The sequence below is a fragment of the Pyrgilauda ruficollis genome, unplaced genomic scaffold (genome assembly GCF_017590135.1).
Source record: "Pyrgilauda ruficollis isolate IOZ18807 unplaced genomic scaffold, ASM1759013v1 scaffold18, whole genome shotgun sequence".
NCBI classification, from domain to species: domain Eukaryota; kingdom Metazoa; phylum Chordata; class Aves; order Passeriformes; family Passeridae; genus Pyrgilauda; species Pyrgilauda ruficollis.
The window spans coordinates 625,420-648,180 of record NW_024516984.1 but is presented as its reverse complement, the minus strand read 5'-3'; the positions used below and the strand labels follow the sequence as shown (position 1 = coordinate 648,180).

General features: G+C 39.6%; 2 protein-coding genes across 5 annotated transcripts in view; one reads left to right on the top strand and one right to left on the bottom strand.

Moving 5' to 3' along the window:
• Nucleotides 1-844: 844 nt before the first annotated feature.
• On the bottom strand, nucleotides 845-7,574 carry RBM12B (RNA binding motif protein 12B). 4 transcript variants are annotated; one of them, XM_041464361.1, is made up of 4 exons: nucleotides 7,457-7,531; nucleotides 5,782-6,500; nucleotides 4,616-4,661; nucleotides 845-3,933 (listed from the first exon to the last, which is right to left on the bottom strand). In XM_041464361.1, the coding sequence occupies exon 4, from the start codon at nucleotides 3,903-3,905 to the stop codon at nucleotides 1,806-1,808; it is 2,100 nt and encodes a 699-aa protein (XP_041320295.1). In that variant the 5' UTR covers nucleotides 3,906-3,933; nucleotides 4,616-4,661; nucleotides 5,782-6,500; nucleotides 7,457-7,531; the 3' UTR covers nucleotides 845-1,805. The 4 variants fall into 4 exon arrangements, with proteins under 4 accessions (XP_041320295.1, XP_041320297.1, XP_041320293.1 ...); XM_041464363.1 differs by having other exon boundaries at nucleotides 6,264-6,500; XM_041464359.1 differs by lacking the exon at nucleotides 5,782-6,500 and having other exon boundaries at nucleotides 7,457-7,574.
• Nucleotides 7,575-8,779: 1,205 nt separating this feature from the next.
• Nucleotides 8,780-22,761, top strand: part of TMEM67 (transmembrane protein 67) — a 32,265-nt gene continuing 18,283 nt past the window's right edge. Inside the window, exons 1-11 of the mRNA XM_041464525.1 lie at nucleotides 8,780-8,945; nucleotides 10,867-10,955; nucleotides 12,402-12,495; nucleotides 13,922-14,021; nucleotides 14,468-14,537; nucleotides 14,644-14,718; nucleotides 15,928-15,990; nucleotides 18,277-18,431; nucleotides 18,552-18,660; nucleotides 20,180-20,266; nucleotides 22,165-22,230. Coding sequence (XP_041320459.1) covers nucleotides 8,780-8,945; nucleotides 10,867-10,955; nucleotides 12,402-12,495; nucleotides 13,922-14,021; nucleotides 14,468-14,537; nucleotides 14,644-14,718; nucleotides 15,928-15,990; nucleotides 18,277-18,431; nucleotides 18,552-18,660; nucleotides 20,180-20,266; nucleotides 22,165-22,230 — 1,074 coding nt within the window. The remainder of the gene's footprint in view (nucleotides 8,946-10,866; nucleotides 10,956-12,401; nucleotides 12,496-13,921; nucleotides 14,022-14,467; nucleotides 14,538-14,643; nucleotides 14,719-15,927; nucleotides 15,991-18,276; nucleotides 18,432-18,551; nucleotides 18,661-20,179; nucleotides 20,267-22,164; nucleotides 22,231-22,761) is intronic.

The following is a 22,761-nucleotide window of genomic DNA, read 5'->3' as shown; positions in this document are numbered from 1 at the left end:
GTCTTTATTTTTCCTGCAACATCTTCTGGCTCCTTGATCTCTTTTAAAGTAGCTATTAAATAAAGCACAAAATTGTTGGGTTGTAATTCCTTCTGAATTCAGAGGAGGATTCAGCACTCTGTGATTCTGAAGCTAATTCCTACCAGAAAGCAAAAACCAGTATGCGTTCAGATTTGAAAACCTGGCCATTACGTTTCTTTGCTCAGAGGAATCTACATATGCAAACCTTGCATTATCATTCAAAAAGCTTTCTTCTTGGCAGTTAAAATACAGAATAAATAATGTGCAGAAGAATAAAGCTACACTAACCTTTTAAATATTACAGAACAAAAAATTTCATTTGTTTTCTTGTACCAAACAGTTGGCATGGAAGTTCTGCAACCACAATGATGACTTCACATAAAGTAATAAAGGTTTGACCACCAGTGAGGGGGGACCATTCTGCAGAAAGGCTGCCTGGACAGCTCTGTCCTTAAAGCTATTATAGAGGCAATAGACAAGGCCTTGAGTAGCCCATTTGAGCCAAAACTTGCTTTGAGGAGGGAACTGGAATAGAGACTTCCCTTCTCCATGAATTCAGGAATTCTGGTTATTGAACAAGCAAAGGTTAGAAGTTTTCACTGCCAGGGTGCAACTTTCTTGTCTCAGTTTGAGGGGACTGAGACTTAATCCTTTGGTACTACAGATAGTGTATTGCACAGCTGTAATGTCAATGAAAGTCCTTGCCCACACAGTAAGTTTCCTACTAAGCCTTAATTTTGAAGACACAGCTTTTCCAAGCTTTTATTTCTTCCTAAAATTTAAACATGCTGGTAATAAAACAATGAAAACAACAAGTTATAAATGCTGACATAAGCATTTATTTTATTACGTAAGAAAATAACAGTTGTCAGCTTGGTTGCCAGTGACAGAAGTTAGTTAAAACTAATCACAGATTGACCTGGAATACATCCAGGCATCATTAGCCAGTTAGTATTCATATTACGCAGCATGTGAAGATAAAACAAAACCACTGAAGTCAGAATTCTTGATCTAATTCCAACATTGATTTTCTGCCTCAAGGTACTACAGTGAGAAAAAAGCCTAACTGATGAAAACAGCCCCTGCAATCTCTGTCAACTACCCATCCTTTGCTGTGTTGACAAACTACCAGTTGACTCTTTCCAGATGAAGCAGCCAGCATCATTCTCACCAAGACCCAGATCTGCAGAGCATAATAATTGAGATCATTAACTATACAAGTTTTAAAGATAAGACACACATTTAAATGGCAATTTCCTTTTTATTTTAAAAAAGTTGCAAAGCCAGCTAATGAGAACAGCAAGCTCTTAAAACAGGAATGCCTGCAAACATATGAAACCGAATAAAACCTGAAAAGTTTGCACAAAAGGAAACCAAAAAAAAAAAAATCAGTAATTTCAAAATTTTATTAAGCTAACCTCAGTAAGAAGTGTCATTTACTAATGCAGGTAGCACTGAAAATCTTCTATTTGAACCGTTTGTGTGGTCAGCTAGTCAACCGTTTGTGCTGGTCAGCCAGCACTTATGTTTTTATTTGATGCAAAGACATAAGACTGGAATTAATCTTAAAAAAAACCCCAAAGCATTACAACTCCATCCTTTTATACCTTATGTATGACAGTCAATGTCCTACAGGTATTTCAACCAAGAGCTAAACAACTGAACTGGGTATTATTTACAACCGTTGATGGAAACTTTGTTTTGCATCTTCCAGTAATTAAAAGTTAAAATAACTGTCAATACTGGCAAACCTAGAATGTGTTATTAGAGCATCTTTTCCTCCTTTACAGCAAACTTAACTTAACTTTCCGTGGACCAATGGGCCTATCATTCAGTTCATTAATAGCAGCCATAGCTTCCTCATAGTTTGTCATAGCAACAATGGCATCACCAGAAGGTAATCCTTGTTCATTGTACTGCACAGAAACTGACTCCGGTATCACTCTATAGCCATAGAAAAAATCCAGAATCTCATTAGGAGTAGCTTTAAAAGGTAAATTTTTCAACAGAATAGGAACAACACGTTCAGAACCACCACTGAAATTTGGATCTGGCATAAATCTTCCTTCAGGAAAATTTCCCATTTTATTATTCCCAAACTCCATTCTGCCAAAAGGTTCACTGTCACCACCAAAATCCATGAGGGGTGGTGGACCCCTAAAATCCTTAGGAGGGCACATGAAGTCCTCAGGGGGATGTCTAAATTCAGAATGATGCCTGAAGTTCCCAGGGGGACCAAAAGAATGCATGGGTGGCCCTTGTGGTGGCCCAGATGGTGAACCAACTGGACGGGAGAGGTCACCTCTGTCATATGGATGTGAATGACCATGCATTTCATTTGGTGCAGATAATGATGCAGCAACACCAAACTTCTGCATCTGATCTTGAGATATAAGTCTTATTAAGACTTCTGTTCCCAAAAATGTTTGACGGTTTAAATTTTCTGCTTTCATAGCTTGTTCTTCGGATTTAAACTTCACTAGTGCTTCTCCCAGTCCAACTCCTTTTTCATCATAGAGCAAGTAAATATCATCTTCATCAATATCAAATCTTGAAAAGAACTTCTGCACTTCAATTTTTGACACATCAAATGGAAAATTCCTTACATAAACACAATTCTTAGGGCTGGAATGACCTTCCCGGTAACTTTTTTCTGATATGGCCTGTCCAAAATGATCTCTGTCCGGTGATCTTTTCCTCTCACAAGAGTCAATTATTTTCAACATTGACTTTCTTGAAATTGGAAAAATGTACACAGGACGATTGAGAAGAACCTTTCTATGACATTCCAAAGCAGCCTGATATTCTCTCTCACTCCTTAACACCACAAAGGCATCTCTAGTCCTTTTCTGATGCTTATCTGTTAGAATCTTGATCTGTTTGCTGTGTATATCCAGTTCAGGAAAAAAATCTCTCAAATCTCTCTTTTCCACATTAAAAGACAGATTTCTTAAGTGTATGTAATATTCCTGGCCAGGAGATGAACGAGAATGTGTTCTTTGTCTCCTTGGTGATCTTGAACGAGAATGCTTCCTTGAATGCATGTAGCCTGAACTTCTTGGAGAATGGTCTTCACACAAAAAGTGATCCATTTCATCTGGCATGTCTATCCGCCCACCGCATTCAATCCACCGTTCCTCTGTAGTGGGACTAATTTCTATAAACCTCTGACCCATGTATTGTCTATGACGTTTAAGTCCTTCTAAGGCATCACCAGGTGTAGCACATTTTACCAAGCAATCACCATTGTTTAAACCATTGCGGTGCTTTATCAGAATCACTCCATCCACACGCATCCCCGAAAGGAAAGCACGTACTTCAACTTCTGTTGCAGAGTAAGGTATACCACGTAGAAATAAGTAACGATCATCCGGGTTAAACAGGTGGGAATCCTTTCTTAACTGATAGTTTGACTTAGGTATACCCATATCACCGTATCTTGTGCCGTTGGTGTGGAAACCAGCCTCCAGGCGATTTGGTGGCCCATAACTAGGTTTTCTTACTCCTTTTGGAGAAGCTGTAACTAAATGTGGTATATCTCCAACACTTGATGTACTAGAACCATTAGTACCTGTTCTTCTAGAGCCAGACATAGTTTCTCGTCCCCCACGGTCAAATCGTTTCCGGCTCATTTCTATGGTACTCTGCATCTCTGCCTTGCTGCTGAGAAAGAGCTCTATGCGCGAGTCCTTGATAAACCCTCCCGAACAGCTCATGGCACGCCGTGCATCTTCATCTGTTGCAAATATAATAAAAGCCTCCCCAATCTCTCCTCCAATAATATGCACACCTCCATCGGGAATATTCAATCCCAAGAAGAAACGACGAATATCTGGAGGACCCGCAACAACAGGAAGCCCCTGTAAACGGATGACTACAGCCATGCTGAGCTCAACCCACAGCAAAAATCACCTGCAGACAAAAAGGTACACATGATAGCACGTCTTTAGTACTCAGCTATTACAGTATCTTATCACTTAAGAAGCTAGAGCCTTTTTAATGAATGCCCTTGTCTCATCAAGAGAGAAGGTATCAAAAAACCCACAAGTTCACGAGAACAAGATTAAAACAATTCACTGAATGTTGATTAGTCAGAACAATTAGCTACTCCACCGGCACTCGTGCACAAATCTCTCAATATTCCCTACCCTAAGGGCAACAAAATCCACCTAAGTCACTCCTCACCATCCACAATACCTAAAGAGCACCTCAAATCTTTCACGGCATAGTTACTATGTGCCAGAGATCTCTGCCCACTCCTAAGGAACAAAAAAATCCAGTTTACTTTTGAACAGGACACTAATTGATAAAAGGAGAAAGGAAAAAGAATAACTATGTCACTGGAAAATGAAGTAACTCACAAACAGTGATGACTTTACTGCTTTGACAAGTTGCTCTACCCAGTGATCAGTTCTGTTCAGTAATGTGTGTTTTCTCAGCATTCAAAAATGTTGTCTCTTTGGTGTAGTCAGAGTATTAACTGCAGTGGCCACAAGCATATCCTAGTTGCCAGCCACAAGTTTGTGAGGAAAAAAGGCTGTGTATGATCTTGTCACAATACTCAGTGAGAAGTGTTAAGCTTTTGACAGCTTACCTGTTTCTGCTTTGGAGACCTGATAAATTCTGTAAAATCAACTTAACTGTGGAAAGAAAATGAAACATAATTAATGGCTGATACCTGTACTTTGCTTTACACACTGTGCTACACTGCTGCAGCCTGTCCATAGCAGTGGCTAATACTAAAGCCAAGCATGTTATGAACCCATGTGAAGAACTCCTTCCATGTTCCAAGATGCCATGCACCGCATCTTTCTCTTTCCATTTTAGAAGCAAAAGAAATTCAAAATTTAAGTTGACTTCTGGAAATGATGAAAATACGATGAGATTACTTGGTCATCGATTGTGCCACACTGAACTGATGCAATGAAACAGACTGACAGTGTATCGAGGGAACAGTTCTCAACTGAGTTCTTGAAAGGTGCTTAGGTCCATCTGAGGATTACACGATGTCCATTCTTCTGAAATCCACCTGGTTTCAAACTTTCCAAGAGTATGCTACTCACCAGTCCAGCACTGCACTTAACATACACAGTGAAGCCCATCATGAAAGAGCAAAAATATCCAACACAGAGAAACCTCAGAAAGTCCCTGAATTTACAAAGCCAACTTCAGCATTTTCCCTAAATCCTTACTCTACTGCCTTTCAAACATAAGAACAAGAAAACCTTGAATACACTGACTTAACATACCCTGATTTTCAACATTTTCTAACATCACACAATAAACAGAATAATATTCTCAGAACAAACACAAGCCTCTGTAGCAAATGACAGCATTCCTTTAAAACACAACAGCCCAATGCTCCGAGCATCTGCAAACACTCCTTCAACAACCTTTGCTCTGTAAAGCACTAGATCCTGATGATGAGTTACCTACCAATAACCATTACTGTCACTCCACCTGAACAAGAGCAAAGCCCAAATTCTGTCACCAACGGACTCCACGTCACTTCTGCACCAGTACTCCATAAGCACAACAGAAAACAACTGCCCATTTAGAAACTTCACTAAAGACCATCTGTTCTCTGTACTTTTGTGGTGAGTCGACCCCAGCCAGCAGCCAGGCACCCACACAGCTGATTGTTCACTCCTTGTCCCCATCAGTGGGATGGGAAAGAACAAAGTCGAGAAAGCTTGTGGGTCAAGATAAAGACAGTTTCATCAGTGGAAAGAAAAACACAAAACAAAGGAAATCACTCACCACGTCCCACAGGCTGACTGATGTCCAGCCTTCCTCCAAACAACAACTGCCTTGGGAGCCAAGAAAAAATCCTCCCAAAGAAACCAAAACCATTAAAATACTTCTTCCTCTACCTCAGTTTTTGTTGCCCAGCATGACGTTACATGTCAGAGAATATCCCTTTGGTGAGTTTGGGTCAGCTGTCCCAGCCATGTTCCCTCCCAGCTTCTCACCTACTCTGAGCACACTCACTGTAGGAACAGAGTAGGGGAAATTGATAAAGCCTTGATACTGTGCAAGTGCTGTTCGGCCACAGCCAAAACACCGATGTGTTGTCAACATTCTTTTAGCCACAAATCCAAACTGAACTGTATGGGCTGCTGTGAAGAACGTTAACTCCATCCCAGCCAGACCCAGAACACTTTACAACGTGTCTTCTCAACAGATGCAATGACAGTGCCAAAAAGCATGGAGAATTCAAGGGCAGAATTTTCATACAGCACCTTCATGTCTTGAAAAAGCAAATCCGCTGCCCTGCTACTTCACGATGTATTTAATCTGTAGTACTTCTGGATTCACAACTCCGCTTTCTTATCCCAATTTTTAAACATCATTCACAACAGCTCTCCTCCATAATTCTTCGGTGATAAACAGCAAGTTCTCCAGGATGCACCAGGGATACAATACACAACCTTCAGTGGTGAAAACCAGACCAGTGGTTCCAGAACATAACAGGATCTCTAAGAAGTCCATAAACAAATTCAAGTTCAAATAACAGCTCTTACTGTTACCATCACACACGGGTAGAGAGCACAGACAAGCCATCCAAATTGAAAGTGCATAACCAAAAAGAGTTGACTTGTCATGAAAAGAGCAATTCATTAACTGAACAAGGACTTCAGAGAGCAAGGATTTGGAGAATAAACAACTTCATGCCACAGCTTAAAAGCACAGAAGTGTACAATTTTATGTTTATATATGAGCAAAATTGGCTAGAAAACAGTACAATACCTATTCTTCCAGTCTCAGGAAATTCCAAACATTAAAGTCATTAAAATAATCCACAACTTGTAAACGCGGTAGGAAACTAAGTCTGCACTAGACTAGGATTTTTATCATAACACTGAAAGATTACACAGACTGCAAGCTAGAAAGAACACCCACAGAAACACCCCGTCTACGATAATGAACCAGTATAGAATAAAAATCAGCCTTAACAGAGGAAGCAGGCTGCTGCGAATAGCAGTTTGCACAGTGCTGAAGAAAAACATGAGTGAGCTCTGCAGCTGGTCCCGCTACACGGTCGAATGTAGCACGGAACCGCTTCCGAGCACGTCGCCCCGCCGGCCCCAGCGCTGCTGGAGAGACGCGCCGCGGGCGGCAGGGCAGGGGACGGGGCGAGGGGAGGCCGCCCCGCGCCATGCGCCGCGGCCCGCCAGAGCCGCCGGTGCTGCGCCCCCACGAAGAAGCCCGTCTGGTTCCCGACACCGGGACAGGGCTGAGGGAAGCACCGGGAGCGGGGAAGTGGGGTGGGAAGCCCAGGGACACGAGAAGGCCGGGGCACACGGAGCGGCCGCGCAGCGGTTCCGCGAGGGTCGGGTAACCGAGAACCGGCAGACTCCGCGCCGCCCTCGGCCACACGCCGCACCCCGGAGAGGCGTGCCGTGTCCCTCACGCCATCCATCCACGCACCCACCGGACACGCCGCTCGGACGAGCGCCGCAGCTCCCGGCACGGCTTCGCCAAGATGGCGCCGCCTCCACTGCCCCCCCCAACGCTGAGGGGAAGCTGCGCTGCGCGAGCGCGGACCTGCGCACGCACCCTCCCGGCGGGTCGACTCCGCCCGCCACCCTCCGCTGCAGCGAGCGTGCGCAGACCACGCGCCCCATCGGCGCGCGCGTGAAAGCCTCGCTGCAGGCAGTGCGCATGCGCTTTGTGCCTTGGAGGCGCGTGTGCGGTCTCCGTCAGAGTAGACCTGAGGCAGCTGTGCAGTGACAGATCGGTGTGACTGTGGCTGTATACTGATGGATCTGTGCAGGGACAGATCGGTGTGACTGTGGCGTAAAAAGTTGCATCTTTACACGGTCGAATTTACATTAACGTGAGCCTGGAGACAGGTCATAAACTAAACCTTTTAACAGTTGTTGAGCCAACCAATAAAGCCAATGAGAAATGAACGTGAGCCTGGAGACAGGTAATTCGACTTGAAAACATAAACTAAACCTTTTAACAGTTGTTGAGCCAACCAATAAAGCCAATGAGAAATAAAACATGCTAATGTCGAAAATCATAATAGTTAGGCAATTAGCACGCAGGAGAGGGACAATGAGAAATAACTAAAATCTGGGACACAGTGTCTTGCAAAGTTTTGGTAACATCTGAGGGAGTGAGACAAAAGGCAACAGGCAGAAACATGCACAGAAGGTTCCACCTGAGCATGAAGAACTTTCCTGTGCAGGTGCACTGGAACAGGCTGCTCAGAGAGGCTGTGGAGTCTCTCTCACTGGAGATATTCAAGAACTCGGGTGGCAGTGCTGTGCCATGTGCTCTGTGATGGCGCTGCTTGAGCAGGGAGGTTGCACCAGATGGCCCTCTGTGGTCCTTTCCAGCCGGACTCATTCTGTGCTTCTGTGGGATATGAACAAGAGTTGTGTAAAAGGTACGGGGAGTAACACTGGCTGAGCATCCATTGCTCTAGGCATTTTGTGTTTTCACCTAGTTACCACTTCAATTACAAACACGTGTTCCATTGGGATGATACACTGTGCACTAATTCTAGAGACGAGGTACCGGAAAGTGCAAACCAGGCCTCGGTGTCCCCTCGTTTCTCGCTCCTGGTCTCGCACAAGACGAACAAAACTCTGATTAGACCAAGCACATAAACTCGGGCTGCCGCGCCCCGCGGACGCTTCGCGTGTTGCGGCGGCGGGCCCCCGGCGCTCGCCGTACGCGCGGCTCTGGCCAATCGGCGCGCGCGGGCGGGCGCGCGGTGGCCATGGCGACGCGGGGCCGCGGGGCCATGGCCGCCGCCGCGCTGCTCATGGCGGTGTCGGCGGCGCTGCCCCCCGCCCGCGGCTTCTCCCTCCCGCTCCAGCGCCCCGCCGACTGCGGCGCCGACCACTACTTCGACAGCTCCCGCCTGGCCTGCGCGCCCTGCGGGGCCCACGAGCGGCAGAGCGCCGGCGGTGAGCGATGGGGGAGGCGGGGCTCGGGCGGCTCCGCGCTGAATCCGCCGCCAGCAGCGGGAGCTGCGCACTCGGGCTCGGGCTGTGGCGGTAAAACAGCCGCAGCCTGAAACAGGTCTGGGAAAGCCGCGAAAGGGCCAGGATCCCTGAGAGGCCCCAGCACAGCTGTGATGTATCGGAGATACAGCTCAGAGAAATGACGTTCAGCCTTTTTCTAATAACCTTTTTTACCTCAGGCATTATATTGTATTTGCATTGTTCATCTGTAAAATTCTACAGGACCCTGAATTTATGTTCTCGAACACTTCTGTAACTAGGAACTCCTAGTCAGACCTGAATGTCTGAGATACCAAGTGTCAGATCCTCAGGCTGTGCCTCTGCTAGTCCAAGTCCCACACGGGACCTTGCAGCAGATACAGCACAGCCTGACAGTGCTAAATGGGAAATACAGACCGTTGGCTACTTTCTTTAGGGCATAAAGAGTTATTAAAGGATTCATCTTTCATAAAATACACAGTCCAACAAGAGTGGGAGTTCCCTGGTGTGTGTGATTTGAGACTTAAGACCCACGAACATCTCTCTCCAGAGCTGGTACTGCAGTGGGAAGCAGTGATGTGCAGGGCTCCGTCCACAGCTGCTGAGTGAAAGCTGCTCACCTTCACCACCACCATGCTGCCCTAAAGACTAATCCCACAGTTCACTTACTGCAAAAAAATACACTATTTGTTTTCAGATCTCCTGATAATGTGGGTGTCTAGATCCACAGCTCCTTTTTAGGCTGAACCTTCCTCTAAATAAAGGGCTTCAAGGAGAGGAAAATTCCAAGGGGAGGTCAAGGGTTTATTTTTTCCTGCAGATCTGACTGGAGCAGTGTAGGTAGGTACTGCTCAGTGCTGTTTGCATCTTGGCTGAATTCCACTTGTGATTGCCTATACATTCCATGGCTAGCTCATCAGCCTGGATTCTGCTTTCAGGTGATATGCCTAAAAATCCAGGTATTGTCACTGTGAGTGTCACAACTCAAACTTTTAATTGATCTAATCAAGTGGGCTTTTTCTTCTTTAGAATTAAGTAGAAGTGTTTGATCACTTTGACAAATGTTTCTGTACAGTTGGTCTCGTTAGAATGTACTTTAAAGTTATAAAACTTTCTACAGAATTTCACATTATTTTTGCCTGCATAGGTCAATAAGCTTAAACGATAAAAACAGTTTATTAGTAGATGTAATCAATTTCAGTTTGTGGTATGTGTTTAAAAGTAGAGAGAGAAATTCATGACACTGAGACAGGAAAAGTTTCTAAAAAAAATGGTTGTTGAGCACTAGCAGGTGGGCGTTATACTATGCCATAAAAATAGTGTTTAATTTTGTACGAAATGTTAAGTATATTGTGTTCAGTCACTGAAAACCATTCAATATAAACCTTGGTCCCCATGCACGATTTTTAAAGCCTTGAGTTTAAAACAACTTTTCATACAACAGTTATATTTTGAAAAACCTTTTCATAGGAACACATTTTGGTTTTAGGACTGACTTCAAATTGAAAAAATAAAAACTGTATACAAACATTTAATACTGGTGTTGTAGAGAGGAAAGGCTGTGGCAAGATTTAGATGGAGAGATTATTACAGACCAACAGGTAAAATTTGGTTTAATTGAAAACCCCACAAAATACAAGCTCTGTGTCTCTGTTCCACCCTGGCAGGTCAGCCTTGTAACATTCTCCTAAAACATCTGTGTGCAAACTGTAGCATGGGCATTCTTTAAAAAGATTATTTTCATTCACCTCTCACTCAAGTATTTTATGTGTCTATCTAATAATCCATCTTGATCTCTTGAGAACAATAGTAATTGTTCTTAGTATTCTGTTACAACCAGTCAGTTCTATATGGATTAAAAGTGCATTTGGTTTTTTTTCTTCAGGCAGTTCCTGTGAATGTGAGCCAGGATACAGGATGGTTTCTAGTAATGATGGGTTCTCTGTTACTTGTGAAAAATGCCCAGAAAATATGGTAAGTATTTAATGTTTCATGTTTGCCACAATAATAGAATACTAATCATAACCATTATGGGTTTTCCAATTTTAAATTTTATCCTGACTGCAAGTTACTTTTCATTAATTTAAAATATTTTTGTGTAATAGTCTTTGATTGGTAATTTTAAGACCCTGCTTACATGCAGTATTTTTTTCCAATTTAGAGTTGTCTATTTCTATTATTTTGCTTTTTTCATTACAAATTTGACCCCACAGACAAAATAAGAATTTTTTAAGTGTTTAAGTTCCTTCCACTCCTTATCTTCTCTGCTTTGACCTTGTCCAGAGAGCACAACTGTACAATGCTGAAGATGCTTTTCAGCTCAAAGATATCTTAATTTATATATTAATTATTTATGGAAATACTATTAAATATTGTAATATTTAGGCTGTGTCTTCAAAATCCACAATATTTCATCTTCTTGCTTCAAAATGAGCTGCTCCTACTACGTTACTTTAATTATATTTATAGTTTGATCAGTTCTTCTGACCTTCCTTGACAAATTAAATTACAATTTTGTGTCACAATCTCAGCATTGATCCAGAGACACCAGGCTAAACCAGATTTTTCCCACTGTAGCAAGCAAAAAAATGTATTTTTCCATCAAATCAACTCTTGAGAGTGAAGCCTTCCTGAATACTTCTTTCTCTTCAATAGCTATAGAAAAACTCTCAGGAGAGCAGCTTACTTGACTGAGTTAGGTGTTCAGTGGCTAATGGGCTTAGTAGGTAATTTCCCTTTTCTTTCCATCTTCTTGCTGTGTTAGACAAAGACTTTGGCACATACCCTTTCATGTTGTGATCTTTTGCTGGTTTTTCCTCTTTCCTGCAAGGGTGGCATTTGCCTTTGATCTACTGCCAAGGCTTTTGCAAAGGTAAAGTGATCATAGTGGAGAAGGGAGTAACATCAGTAGCACTTGAGGATGAGAGTTCATCCTTCAACTTCCTCCGTGGTTTTTATCTGTAATGCATTTACTTCATAGTGTAAAATAAGTGTAGATGTGAACTGTCTGGGTAGGTACAAAATTCCAAACAATTATAAAAGCTGCTTCACTTAGAACTCTTCCATTTCCATTACTTCTGTGTATTTATATGCATTTGCAATATTCAATTTATATGCAAAATGTTTGTTTATGCATTATTATGTTTATTCTTTACCTCTTTTTAAACATTCTACTTTTCATTTTTCCTGAAGGATGTAAGCTGACAGGTTTGGAAGAGCTTAACTTTTTTTGTGTGTCTGCTAGAAATTGCTTTTGCCAGATTGTTTAGCCTTTTTTTATCTTTAAAAGCTTCATGAATGTTATCGATGTTTTATCTGAACACATTTTCTAGTAATTAAAGGCTGGATAAGGCATTCTTCACAGATACTGGGTGATCTCTATACTTTTGAAAATTCTAATAATTTTATATTTTATTTTAGAGTGGAGTTACTCAAGATGGATGGAATTGTATTACTTGCCCCAAAGGCCTGACTTCAAAAGGAAATTGCAAATGCCCCAGTAATGAAATATTAGGTAAAAAACGTATGCCAATTATGAGATTATAACACTTGGTTTAGCTATTTGAGTTTACTAAGATATGCTCTTCTGTTCAGTAAGAAAGAAAATTTTACATGTTTTCTTATCTAATGTAAAAATTCAACATTGATCTTGATCTTAATTGTCATGAAAGACAACAGATAAATCTGTACCATTGCTCATTGCAATAAAAACTATTATGCAAACATTCTATAAATGAATACTGGTGTATCACTTCCTTCAAGCTCTTTGGCAATGGATGGAGTAATTAAAGTTGGAATAAAAACAATGTCAATATAGACTATAAAAACATTACAATGTTTTGAAGTATAAAGAGCAGTAAAGGAATTACACCTGCATGAGTAGGTGGAAGAGAACAGGCTGAGCAAATCAAGCAAATGGCTGCGCATTAGTGTCAGTGGATTTCATGCCTCCCTGAGACACTTGTACCTGTGACTTTCTGAGATGTGCTTCCCTATACCTGTGCTTCTTACCTGATGCTCTCTAGGAGTTGCAGATGACTTTCAGTAGATAGAAAAATAATGTTAAATTTAGTGTTTAAGTTAAATGGATTTTTGCTTATTTTGCGTGGTAGAAACATAAGAGCAAAAGTACAGTTTTCATCAGTGGTGTAAAACATAAAAGCTCTTGGGACCTCTAGGTTTCCTTATTTTCAAAGATGTGGAATGCCTGTAATTCTCTGAATAAGTATTCCAAATGTCTACTTTGGTTGTATTTCTAACAGAGTATATTGGAGAATCACTGTTTTCCAGATCAATAATTTTAAATTTTCCTAGGAATCTGGAAAACACTGGATACCACTCTTCTACTTTAAACTTTATCAGAGTTAAAAAATACATTCCAGGCCTTTATGGTAAAATATTGAGAACAAAGCTGATTCTGTAATTTGACATGCAGGAAGAACATTAGTACTGTATTTTTTTTATTCTCTTTGGTTTTTTTTTAATAATTAGGTTTGAAATCTCTTGCCAGGTGATATAGTTGGTGGAAGATGCAGTTTTGAAACTTGGAAATTGTGACATTTCCATGAATCATTTCAGATGAAATGTAATTTTTTTCCCCAGTAATTTGCAAACTTGTTGTTTTGAATTTTTGCTTTGCAGTGAGGCCTTTGTTTTCAGAATAAATAAAAGAGGAACGGCCAAATTAGACAGGAAATGTTGCATTTCACATTTAAAACTAAACTGCATGTGCACAGCTATAAGCAGTGCACACATACATACATGCATGAATGTGCATTTATAGTGGATGTTATTTTCATGTTGTGGTCTTGATTTTTTCAAAATAAACTCTTTGAATTTATTTTAGATCTGCACAGATGCTGCATTTTTTCTCATTTATCTTGAACTGTGTGACACTGCATCAGGCAGTTTTATCAGAGTTGCTTTTCTTTTCTGCTTAGTGGAAAGAAGCATCGATGGTGTTTTGCTTGATGAAGCATTGTGCATGCATTGTAATGGAAGTGAGCAGTCCTTCTCTGCTTCAGATGCATCAGGAACCAGGTGGGTGCTCTTTGCCTTTTTTGATGATAAATTTGGACATGTCATGCTGGTTGAAATGGAATATTCCTGAGGCACAGATTGTGTCTTTGGGATCACAGTTTTGAAGGCAGGGAATTGGAAACCCTGTATCAAACCCACTGTGTTTTGAGCTCACTGAAGTCCTTATATGGCCAGCAGCTTGGTTTTTTTGTCTTGCTTTCATGTGACTAAAAAGAAGGCTTTGGCTTGGAAGCAGAAGAGAATTCTTACTCTGATAAACTATTATTTGATTTATTTTCTACTTCACTGATAGTAGAAACAAATCAGTAATCACTTTTGAATTTCAGTTCAAACTAGTGAAGTTGCTGATGCTGTTCCTGGGCATGCTATGTAATCAGCTTTCTCTGAGAACTAAATATCATACTTAATTACATTTTAAGTTCTTTCTTGATGTTTGTGATCCACAGGTGTGTAAGATGTGAAAAGACATTCATCCAAGTAAGCAAGTCTTGTGACTGCAACAGCCCAAACATTCTAGTAAGTAGAAGAATGGTTATTGTATTGAAGTTCAGAAAAAGAAAAGTTATTTTGACAAGTGTATCAATATCTTATTAATATTTTTTTATTCTTTTATTTCTTTCAGACTGGGGGGTTGTGTTTCTTGGCTCATGAAGGCTTACCCCCAAAGGGAGTTGCAGCTGTTCGTTTTGCACAGCTAGTAAGTGTATTTATTCTAAAACACTTTTAAGCTTTCTCATTACTTACTTTCAGGAAATATTTCAAATTCCCTTTTGTTTTGTCTGATCCCAGTGATGGCAAGGTCATTTGCATCAAGATAGAGTGCAGGTATAGACACTAAGCAAGCATTGTTATAATGGAGTAAGCTTTTAAAAATTCTTGCCATTTTGGAAACTGAAAAAGGGAAGTAATTTACATTGCTTTAGTATCAAAACTAGTAGCACGTTACCTTTTGTATTAATTGTGTGCATTTACAGCTTACTCTTGTATCACAAAAACATGCTGAAGAGACCATGAGTGCCTCTGGACTTTTTTACTATATAAAATTTGTATTTGTGTAAAACATGTGAAAAAAAATACAAGGTTTGGGTTTACTGCTTGATCTTAAAGCTTACAGAAGAAAATGGGCACCTATAAAGTTTGAGATTGTCTACGAAATTGCTGAACTCCTTGAATTGGCTAATGAATGAAAATATGGTCTACTGACAAGCTTGAAGCTTTTCATTGTTTTAGCTAATGAACTTTCATTAAATGTGAAATCTGATCAAAGTTAGGACCATTTTCCAAGTAGTTCTGAATTCACGATATGCTGTGTGGCTAAAAAATGTATTTGGCTCCTAAATGAGTTGATGTTAAAAGCTACCACTTGAAAGAAAGTGAAAAGCAGTCTTCAGTTTTTCAGATATCAGACATTCATTTGCTTCCTGAAAATGCCATCTTCTAAGTAATATGTTACTGAAAATGTCTTTTCAATTGTTTACAGTATGTATAAAGGCTATGTGTAGTCCCAATGTAGTAGTTATAAAAAGGAGATTATAAAAAGGAGGAACTAATTAATTTGGCAAATTTGGTCCTGAGTTAGATTTTTCATCAAGTCAACATCTTACCCTTGAAATTGTTAGTACTTCCCTTGTGTGGTAAAGAAAACTTCTGCATCACAGAATCCATATTCAAAGCTTAAATATTTCAGCTCTTTTCCTGTATACTTTGTCTAATTTAGTGAAGTGAAAGAAATTATTGCATTATGGTTAAGTTTTGAACTGATATTGTTAGACTGAGATATTTACAAATGACAGAACAGTCTTAGAAAAAAATAAGTAGCATCTTGTAGCTGACATAGTTTTCCAGACTGTTACATTATGTAGGAGTTGTTGTGAACAAAGACAGTGAAAAAGTTCCTTATTTACAGGGTATAACACTGGCATCAGCATGGTTTCTGAAAAACCTTCAGTCCTCAGCCTTTGCCTGTTGGGTGAGTTTCATTAATGTTTACAGTTTGCTTTTTTATACAGAATGGTACTCTGTAAAAGTATGTCACTTTTATATTTGGAACTTACCTTGCTTATTTTTAAATAATTTTATTTTGAGATGAGAATAGAAAAGAAATAACTATATATACAGAATGCATAGAAATATTGAGGGCTAATCAATATTAATGCAAGTCTATAGTGTTGGAATTTTCACAAGATGAATGGTGTTAAAGAAAAAAATCCTTAAATATTCGGTCTTATGTGACCTGCTATCCATATTGTTGGATATAAATGAGCATATCCAGTATTTACTGGTACCTGCTCTTTACCTCTTAGTTGATTTTCAGTTATTCATAACCATGGAACCACCCTTTTTAGCTTTACTTTGCTTTCTGTATGCAAGTGTTATTTACCATTTTGTTGCTCTGGGTGACAGTAACCATGAGTGAAAGAGTGGCTACGGCAACAGTCACAGACACTTGTGAAGGGCATGTGCCTCTGCCTCCCTTTTACCAATTCTGTTATCACACATTCTCATTTTCCTTCTGTATTGCTCTCCTGAAGATCAGATTTTAACTTCTCAGGTTCTACTATCTGTCACAACCCAAAGGATTACCTGGTCAAGAAGTCTCTAAAGATCACAGTAAGGATTTGCAGGATTCCATAATGCACGAGTACATGGAGTCTTATTTCCTACATTTTTTTTTTATTAGAGATTACTGCAAGTTATTACTGGTAAAGTGAGCAGAGTTATGATTAGTAAAGCAAGTGTATATATGTACTGCAGTGGTAGCAGCAGTCAACAGTAGCAGCAGGCATACATTTCAATATTACAGGTTGCTACAAAATGATCACTAGGAAAGCAGCAAAGGCGCTTATGATGAATTAGCCATATGTGTGTATTATTCCAAATAGTACCAATACAGTACTCAAGAAACCACTCTGAGGAGTGGGGCCTCAAAACTGATGACAGATGAAGTTTCACTTCAAAGATGATCATCAGCATTGCAGAATTTGGAGGCAGTCAGGCATCCCTAGCCACAGTCTGGTAACTTGCCTAGGAGAGCTCATAGAAAAGTTGGTGAAGGGGACTCCCTCTGTGTCTAGAGATTGAGAGAGAGATGAGAGGCAGGGACAGATTCACTCTCCATTTTGGGTAAAAAGTAGCTTTTATATCAGAGACACATGAGGTGGTGTAGGGCAGCACCACCTGGAGCAGCCAATAGATGACAACATTTTATATCTCAGGCTAGTCTTTGTTTCTTCCAGACTGTTCTTCTACTTTGTCATGTACAGCCATTAATAGCAGTTGCCTATTCCTACTCTTTTGGCATGTTTTCCCTCTTCTAAACCCTAACCCTCGTCTAGACTCTTTTTTATCTTTCCAGATGATAGGTTGCTGTTACAATTCCTTGGATTTGTGCTTATTGATGGTATCTCAAGAGGTCTTTGAAGTTCAGGTACCCAGCTGTACTTCTCAAGGATGTTTCAGACTCCCAGGCCATGTTCCCAGGCTGGCAGGGGTTCTCTCAGTCAGTATTTCAGCAGACTTTTGTTCAAAATTTTCCCAGATCACCTTTGCAGCTGCTCCTGTCACCATCTCATACACACAGCTCTGAGATGTATTCTTCCACTGGTCCCATTCTTTATCACTGGCATCAGTTTATCCTGTTTGTCTGCCTCACCCTGCTCAGCCATTCAGAGGTGCTGCCTCCATGAGATGAGCAGCTGCTGGTCTGACCCACACAAATGGGGGTAAGGAGGTGTCAAGTTAATACCAGTGCAATGACCCCTGCCCACAGATGCCAGGTGTCACCTCTGCTTACCACTTGGCACTGGTGTGTTTACCAAAATTAAACAAGGTACATGAAACTGAAGATGTATGTAAAATACTTACACTACATGCATCTATAGTTGTCAGTCTGAGGTTTTTGAAGGAGTAATCTTTGCCATACAGTCTAGTAGTATTAAACATTTTGATTCTTACTTTGTTTTCCAAGTGCAGATTTTGACATTTCTGTCACTTTTTTACCATCTAGCAGATGCAACTAAAATAAGCTGAAAAAGTGAGAGTATTGATTTCATGCTGCCATCTGCAGATATATAAAAATATGGTACCTGAATACATGGAAGAAAATAGTAGGTGTTGACAAAATGAAATTACTTTCAAGTGAACACAAAGGCTTAGGAGTGGCTTCTTAAAAATAACTTTAATTTTATAACTGCCTCACAAAAGGGAGGGGTAATTAAATACTTTTTTTCTGTGTTCTTGTGTTTCTCCACTGCAGTTGTACTCTAATCTAACAGCATGCCAAGCTCTTGGAAATATGTGTGTGATGAATATGAACTCATTGAGCTCTTCAAGTACTGATGCCTGTGGTTTGTTTCAGTATATTTTTGTCAGTACAGCAAGGGTAGGCGTCATTCATTCAATACCCTACTGGTAAGTTGCCTTTTCCATAACTTTTGGTCTCTAATAGCTTTGTATGGAAATTATTATTCTACATGTTCTTTGATGAAAAATATTATGTTTCTTTAGAGAAAACATTGTAATTCTTTTCAGGAGGCATAATCTTCCATGGCTGTTTTATGGTGACCAACCAGGATTAGCATCCCAAGTGCTTGAGAAAAATCATTTTCCTACAGCTTTCACTTTTAAGGGAACAGATAAGGTAGGTGTTGGGTGGTAGACATAGGGAAGCATCTATTAGGAAGAGGACATAATCACATAAAACGTTTAGATTTATTATAGATGTGACTGTACTAAAGGTAAATTTTAGGCAGTTAGTGTAACAAAACTCAGTGTGAGACCTTAGGGAAGAGGAAGGTGATATTTACCTAAAATAATGCCTGGTCTCTTCCTTTGCTTACACTGCTCATACCCACATTCTCATAAGGCCAAGATGTGCTTGACTGTGTGGTCTGACCAGGCCACAAAGAACAAAGGATTTCAGCTTTTAAGTGTTCATTGTGTCCCCAAGGGTCTGGATTGGCAGTGGTAAAATTGGACAAACCTTTTAGACACCTTAGGAGTTCATAGTTGTTTTGACAGTCTTTTGCTTCAGAGTCTTGTGTACTTCCATCTTCATAAATCTGAGGCAGAGTTGATCTTTGACATTTTTTAAAATATGTACACCCTTTTGTCAGATTTCATGGTGAGCTCATGTGAGAAAGAGAGGTAAATGTCATGTGCTGTATCTTTACTGCCACCCTTCTGGTGTGCCAGAGTGCTGGGTCTTTTGCTGACAAGTTGTCTGTGCCAGATTTTATCACAACCCATTTATCTGCTCTGTAGCTGAGAACAGTGTTCTCCATCACTGTTATGTGGTGTTTAACACTTTCTGATGCTTACACATACATTTCTCCCCCTACTCAATTTATTTGTAATATTTCTGTTACAAATCTCTAAAAGCTGATTTTATCAGAGGTGGATTCCATGTATTATTCCAGCCTTTTCCTCTTACTGCAGTGAATTATGGAAAAAAAAAGAGGTGAGCAAAATAATGTTAACAAAGCCAGATATCCATCCCTGGAAGGGATGAGCTGCTTAAGTAGTTTGTTAATTGGCACGTTTTTATGAAGAAATCAGATAGTAAATCAAACAGTGAAGTGATTTATTTTTCCAAATTAGTTGTAAAATAAAATAACTGAAATAGGTTATTCGAGTTCAGCTAATCACAGAAAATAGTACTAGTGATAACCTGTTTGTCAGTTATATGGCCAGATTTATCTAGAGTTTTCTTATTGACTCAAAAATAAAATTATTATGCCTTTTTCAGCCATATTCTACAAGGCTATGTTTTAAAATAAACAGTTGCAATGTAGCAGTTGTTTTGATAACTAAAATACTTGTTGTTCCTCCTAACACAGAAGGGTCCTGGAAGCCCTCTAGATTCCAGCATTGTATACATTAGAAATCTGCTTAGATTCCTGATTAGGTTAGGGCATATCTACATATGTAGAAGTTCCTTTGGAATTTTTTCCATGTCACCACTGAAGCTGTAGAAGAAAGGTATGTTTTTATAAAAAAGTAAACTACCAAACCCAAAATTAAAAACAAAATCAAAAGGGCAAAAAAATTAAGGATTGTGCTGAAAGTTTTAGGAAACATCAATTAGACAGCAGTCTCTAAAATGTGTATGTTCACTTCAGGGAAGTTTCATTGGTTTTTGTCTTTTTTTTCATCAACAGGATGTAAAGCTGAAATTTATTGCAGCCTCATTTGATGCAGCAGGAAACTTTCTTAAGTGGCAAAGTTTGGAAGGAGGTCTCTTACAGGTATGTTTGATTATAGTTATCTTCGCTTGCTAACACAATGTTCCGAGTACCTTTAGCCAAATTAAGACAAAAGCCTAGAGTTTGGTTATTACACTAATGACAGTTCATAACTGTAGCACTAGGTTAGGGAAGACAGCTCTTTATTCTTGCTCACAATTGTCTCTACAAGATCAGAAGTATAAATTCATCAACACTGCCTTCATCCTTTGGACCAGTATAAATTTGGCATATTGGAAAGCTCTGGAAAATAGTGTTAATCATTTAGAGCCAGCTATCTCTGTCTTCCATTCAGCATAGTTGCTCATGTGTAGTTTGTTATTAAACCTCTTTTTCTTGTTGAGAAAAGTGTATTCTTTAGCTCTGTGTCCACATGTGTTTATAGATGATGCTATGAGTATGTCCCCATTAGATGCTGTCAGCTATTTGCACACATCATGGGGGTGACGGTCAAATCAGTGGTTATGTCACTGTCAAGGGAGGTAGGAAAGCTGATCTACATCATTTTCTTTGCATTGTCTTGGGATTTTTTTGCTTGCTTATTTCTTTATGTTTTAAATATAAAATGTACACTATGACCAGCATGTGCTTTTTTCATAACAGAAAGTTATAAATAAATGGTGGGAGACTTTACATAGAAAGGGGGAGTATGGCTGGAAGTACCCTTGGCCACTACACCCTCACATTTCAGGGACACAGACATTCTACTTCAGCAGTACCACACTGTGCAGTTAGGCTGTGAAAAATGCAAGTAAGCAGCAATTAGAAAGTGCAGTAGTAATTAGTCTATCAGAGAGAACAAAGGGCAGCTGCAGCATATTACAGAATAGAATTTGTTTAGCAGTCCAGTGGTGATCTAGGCACTCCTCACTATTTCCCTAGACAGACAACAATAGGAACACTAGCAAGAACAATTGGGAATTGTTGGTTCCTTTTCTGTTGGAGCACATCACTTCAAACATTTCAGTGTCTATAGAAGAACAGCTGACATTCAGGATTTACTTTGTTATTGCCTCAGGATGAGCCATCTTGTGTCTGTGTCTCCAGTTTTAAGGAAAACTAGTGTTTAAGAGAACAGGTTACTAAGACAGGTACTATGCATAGAAACTTACATATTCTGACATCAAAGTTTAGGTTTATTGGGACACATTTATTGGGCAAAGTTTTTAACAGGTATCAAGAGCCAATGGGAAAGGAATAGCTTTTCTATTCAAAGCCTCCTTTAATGTAATAGATTGTGCATGATGATAAGACATCACAGTGCTAAAGTGGTCTCAGTGCATAATTGTAGCAATTCCCAGAATTTCTGTTTCACACTAATAGAATTGTGTTTTATGCAAATTTAGACTTCATTCCCATTTTGGGAAAATGGCTCTGGCCTCCCATTAGATTTTGGACCATTTTTTTTCTGGATTCAGCTGAATCTGCTGTTCTTTGTTGAAAATAAAAGAGTTGTATTAAATTTTTTTTTTAATCTATTATTTGCTATAGCTTTGATTCTCTGAGAATGCCAGCTTAAGAGAAACAAGGCTGTGTGAATGTGGACTTCTTTTCTTATGGGATTCTTGAATTTAGCAGAAGCCTCTGATTGAGCTTGAGGCAATACAGTGCACTGAACATTCAGTCCACAGAAAGATTATTCTTGCCTGTTTGGATGATGCTGTCCACAGATTTCAGTGACGGAACTGAAAAATACTATACAAGCATTTAACCAGCATTTTAAGCACATCAGTGTTAGTGAAATAAATAATTGTGTTGACCCCAAAATAAATCCTTCTGTTATTAAAAAATAAAAAAAAAATCTTTTGTGAGAACTCTTAATACATAAGTGCTTGTAAATATTTTTCACATGAGAAGACAATGCCTTTGAATTAACCTAATTATAATTATGTTTTATTCAGCTTTGTCCTGATACCCAAACTAAATTGAATGCAGCTTATGTTTTTGGAACAACTTACCAACAAAATGTAAGTAAGATATAAAATGCTATTTTCAGTTTTGAATTAAGCTGCCTTATATGTCATTAGTTACTCAGTGCATATTGAAGAATCTTTGGAGTTTAGGCATAAGCTGCAACACGGAGTTCTTTCTTGGGAAATTGAATGAAATTAGTGTGGGTTTTTTTTAATTATTTAACTACATCACAAAACTTGTTTACTACGTAGCATAATCACAATAAATTAAACTGGCATTTGTTTTTGGTAGGTTGCTGACTTTGCAGTGGAAGAACACATTGCCTGAATTTTGACAGCCATATGCTTTGTATCATATCTCTTAATTTTCCTACCACCATCTTTGGCCAGTTTTCATATGGAAAGAAGGCAAATCCAGTCATGCCATGCCTAAATATTGTTCCCATTTACTCTTTATAGTATGCCCTGATTTTAGTGAATTCTATGAAGAGATTGAAAATCTATTGTAATTGAACAGATGACTCATCAGAGGAAAGAGATTCTTTAGCTGTCTTTTAACGATGAAAAAACACTGTTGGGGTTTTC

Excerpts from the sequence above, each read along its gene's own strand:
- RBM12B (XM_041464359.1), bottom strand. The coding sequence starts at position 3,905 with ATGGCTGTAGTCATCCGTTTACAGGGGCTTCCTGTTGTTGCGGGTCCT.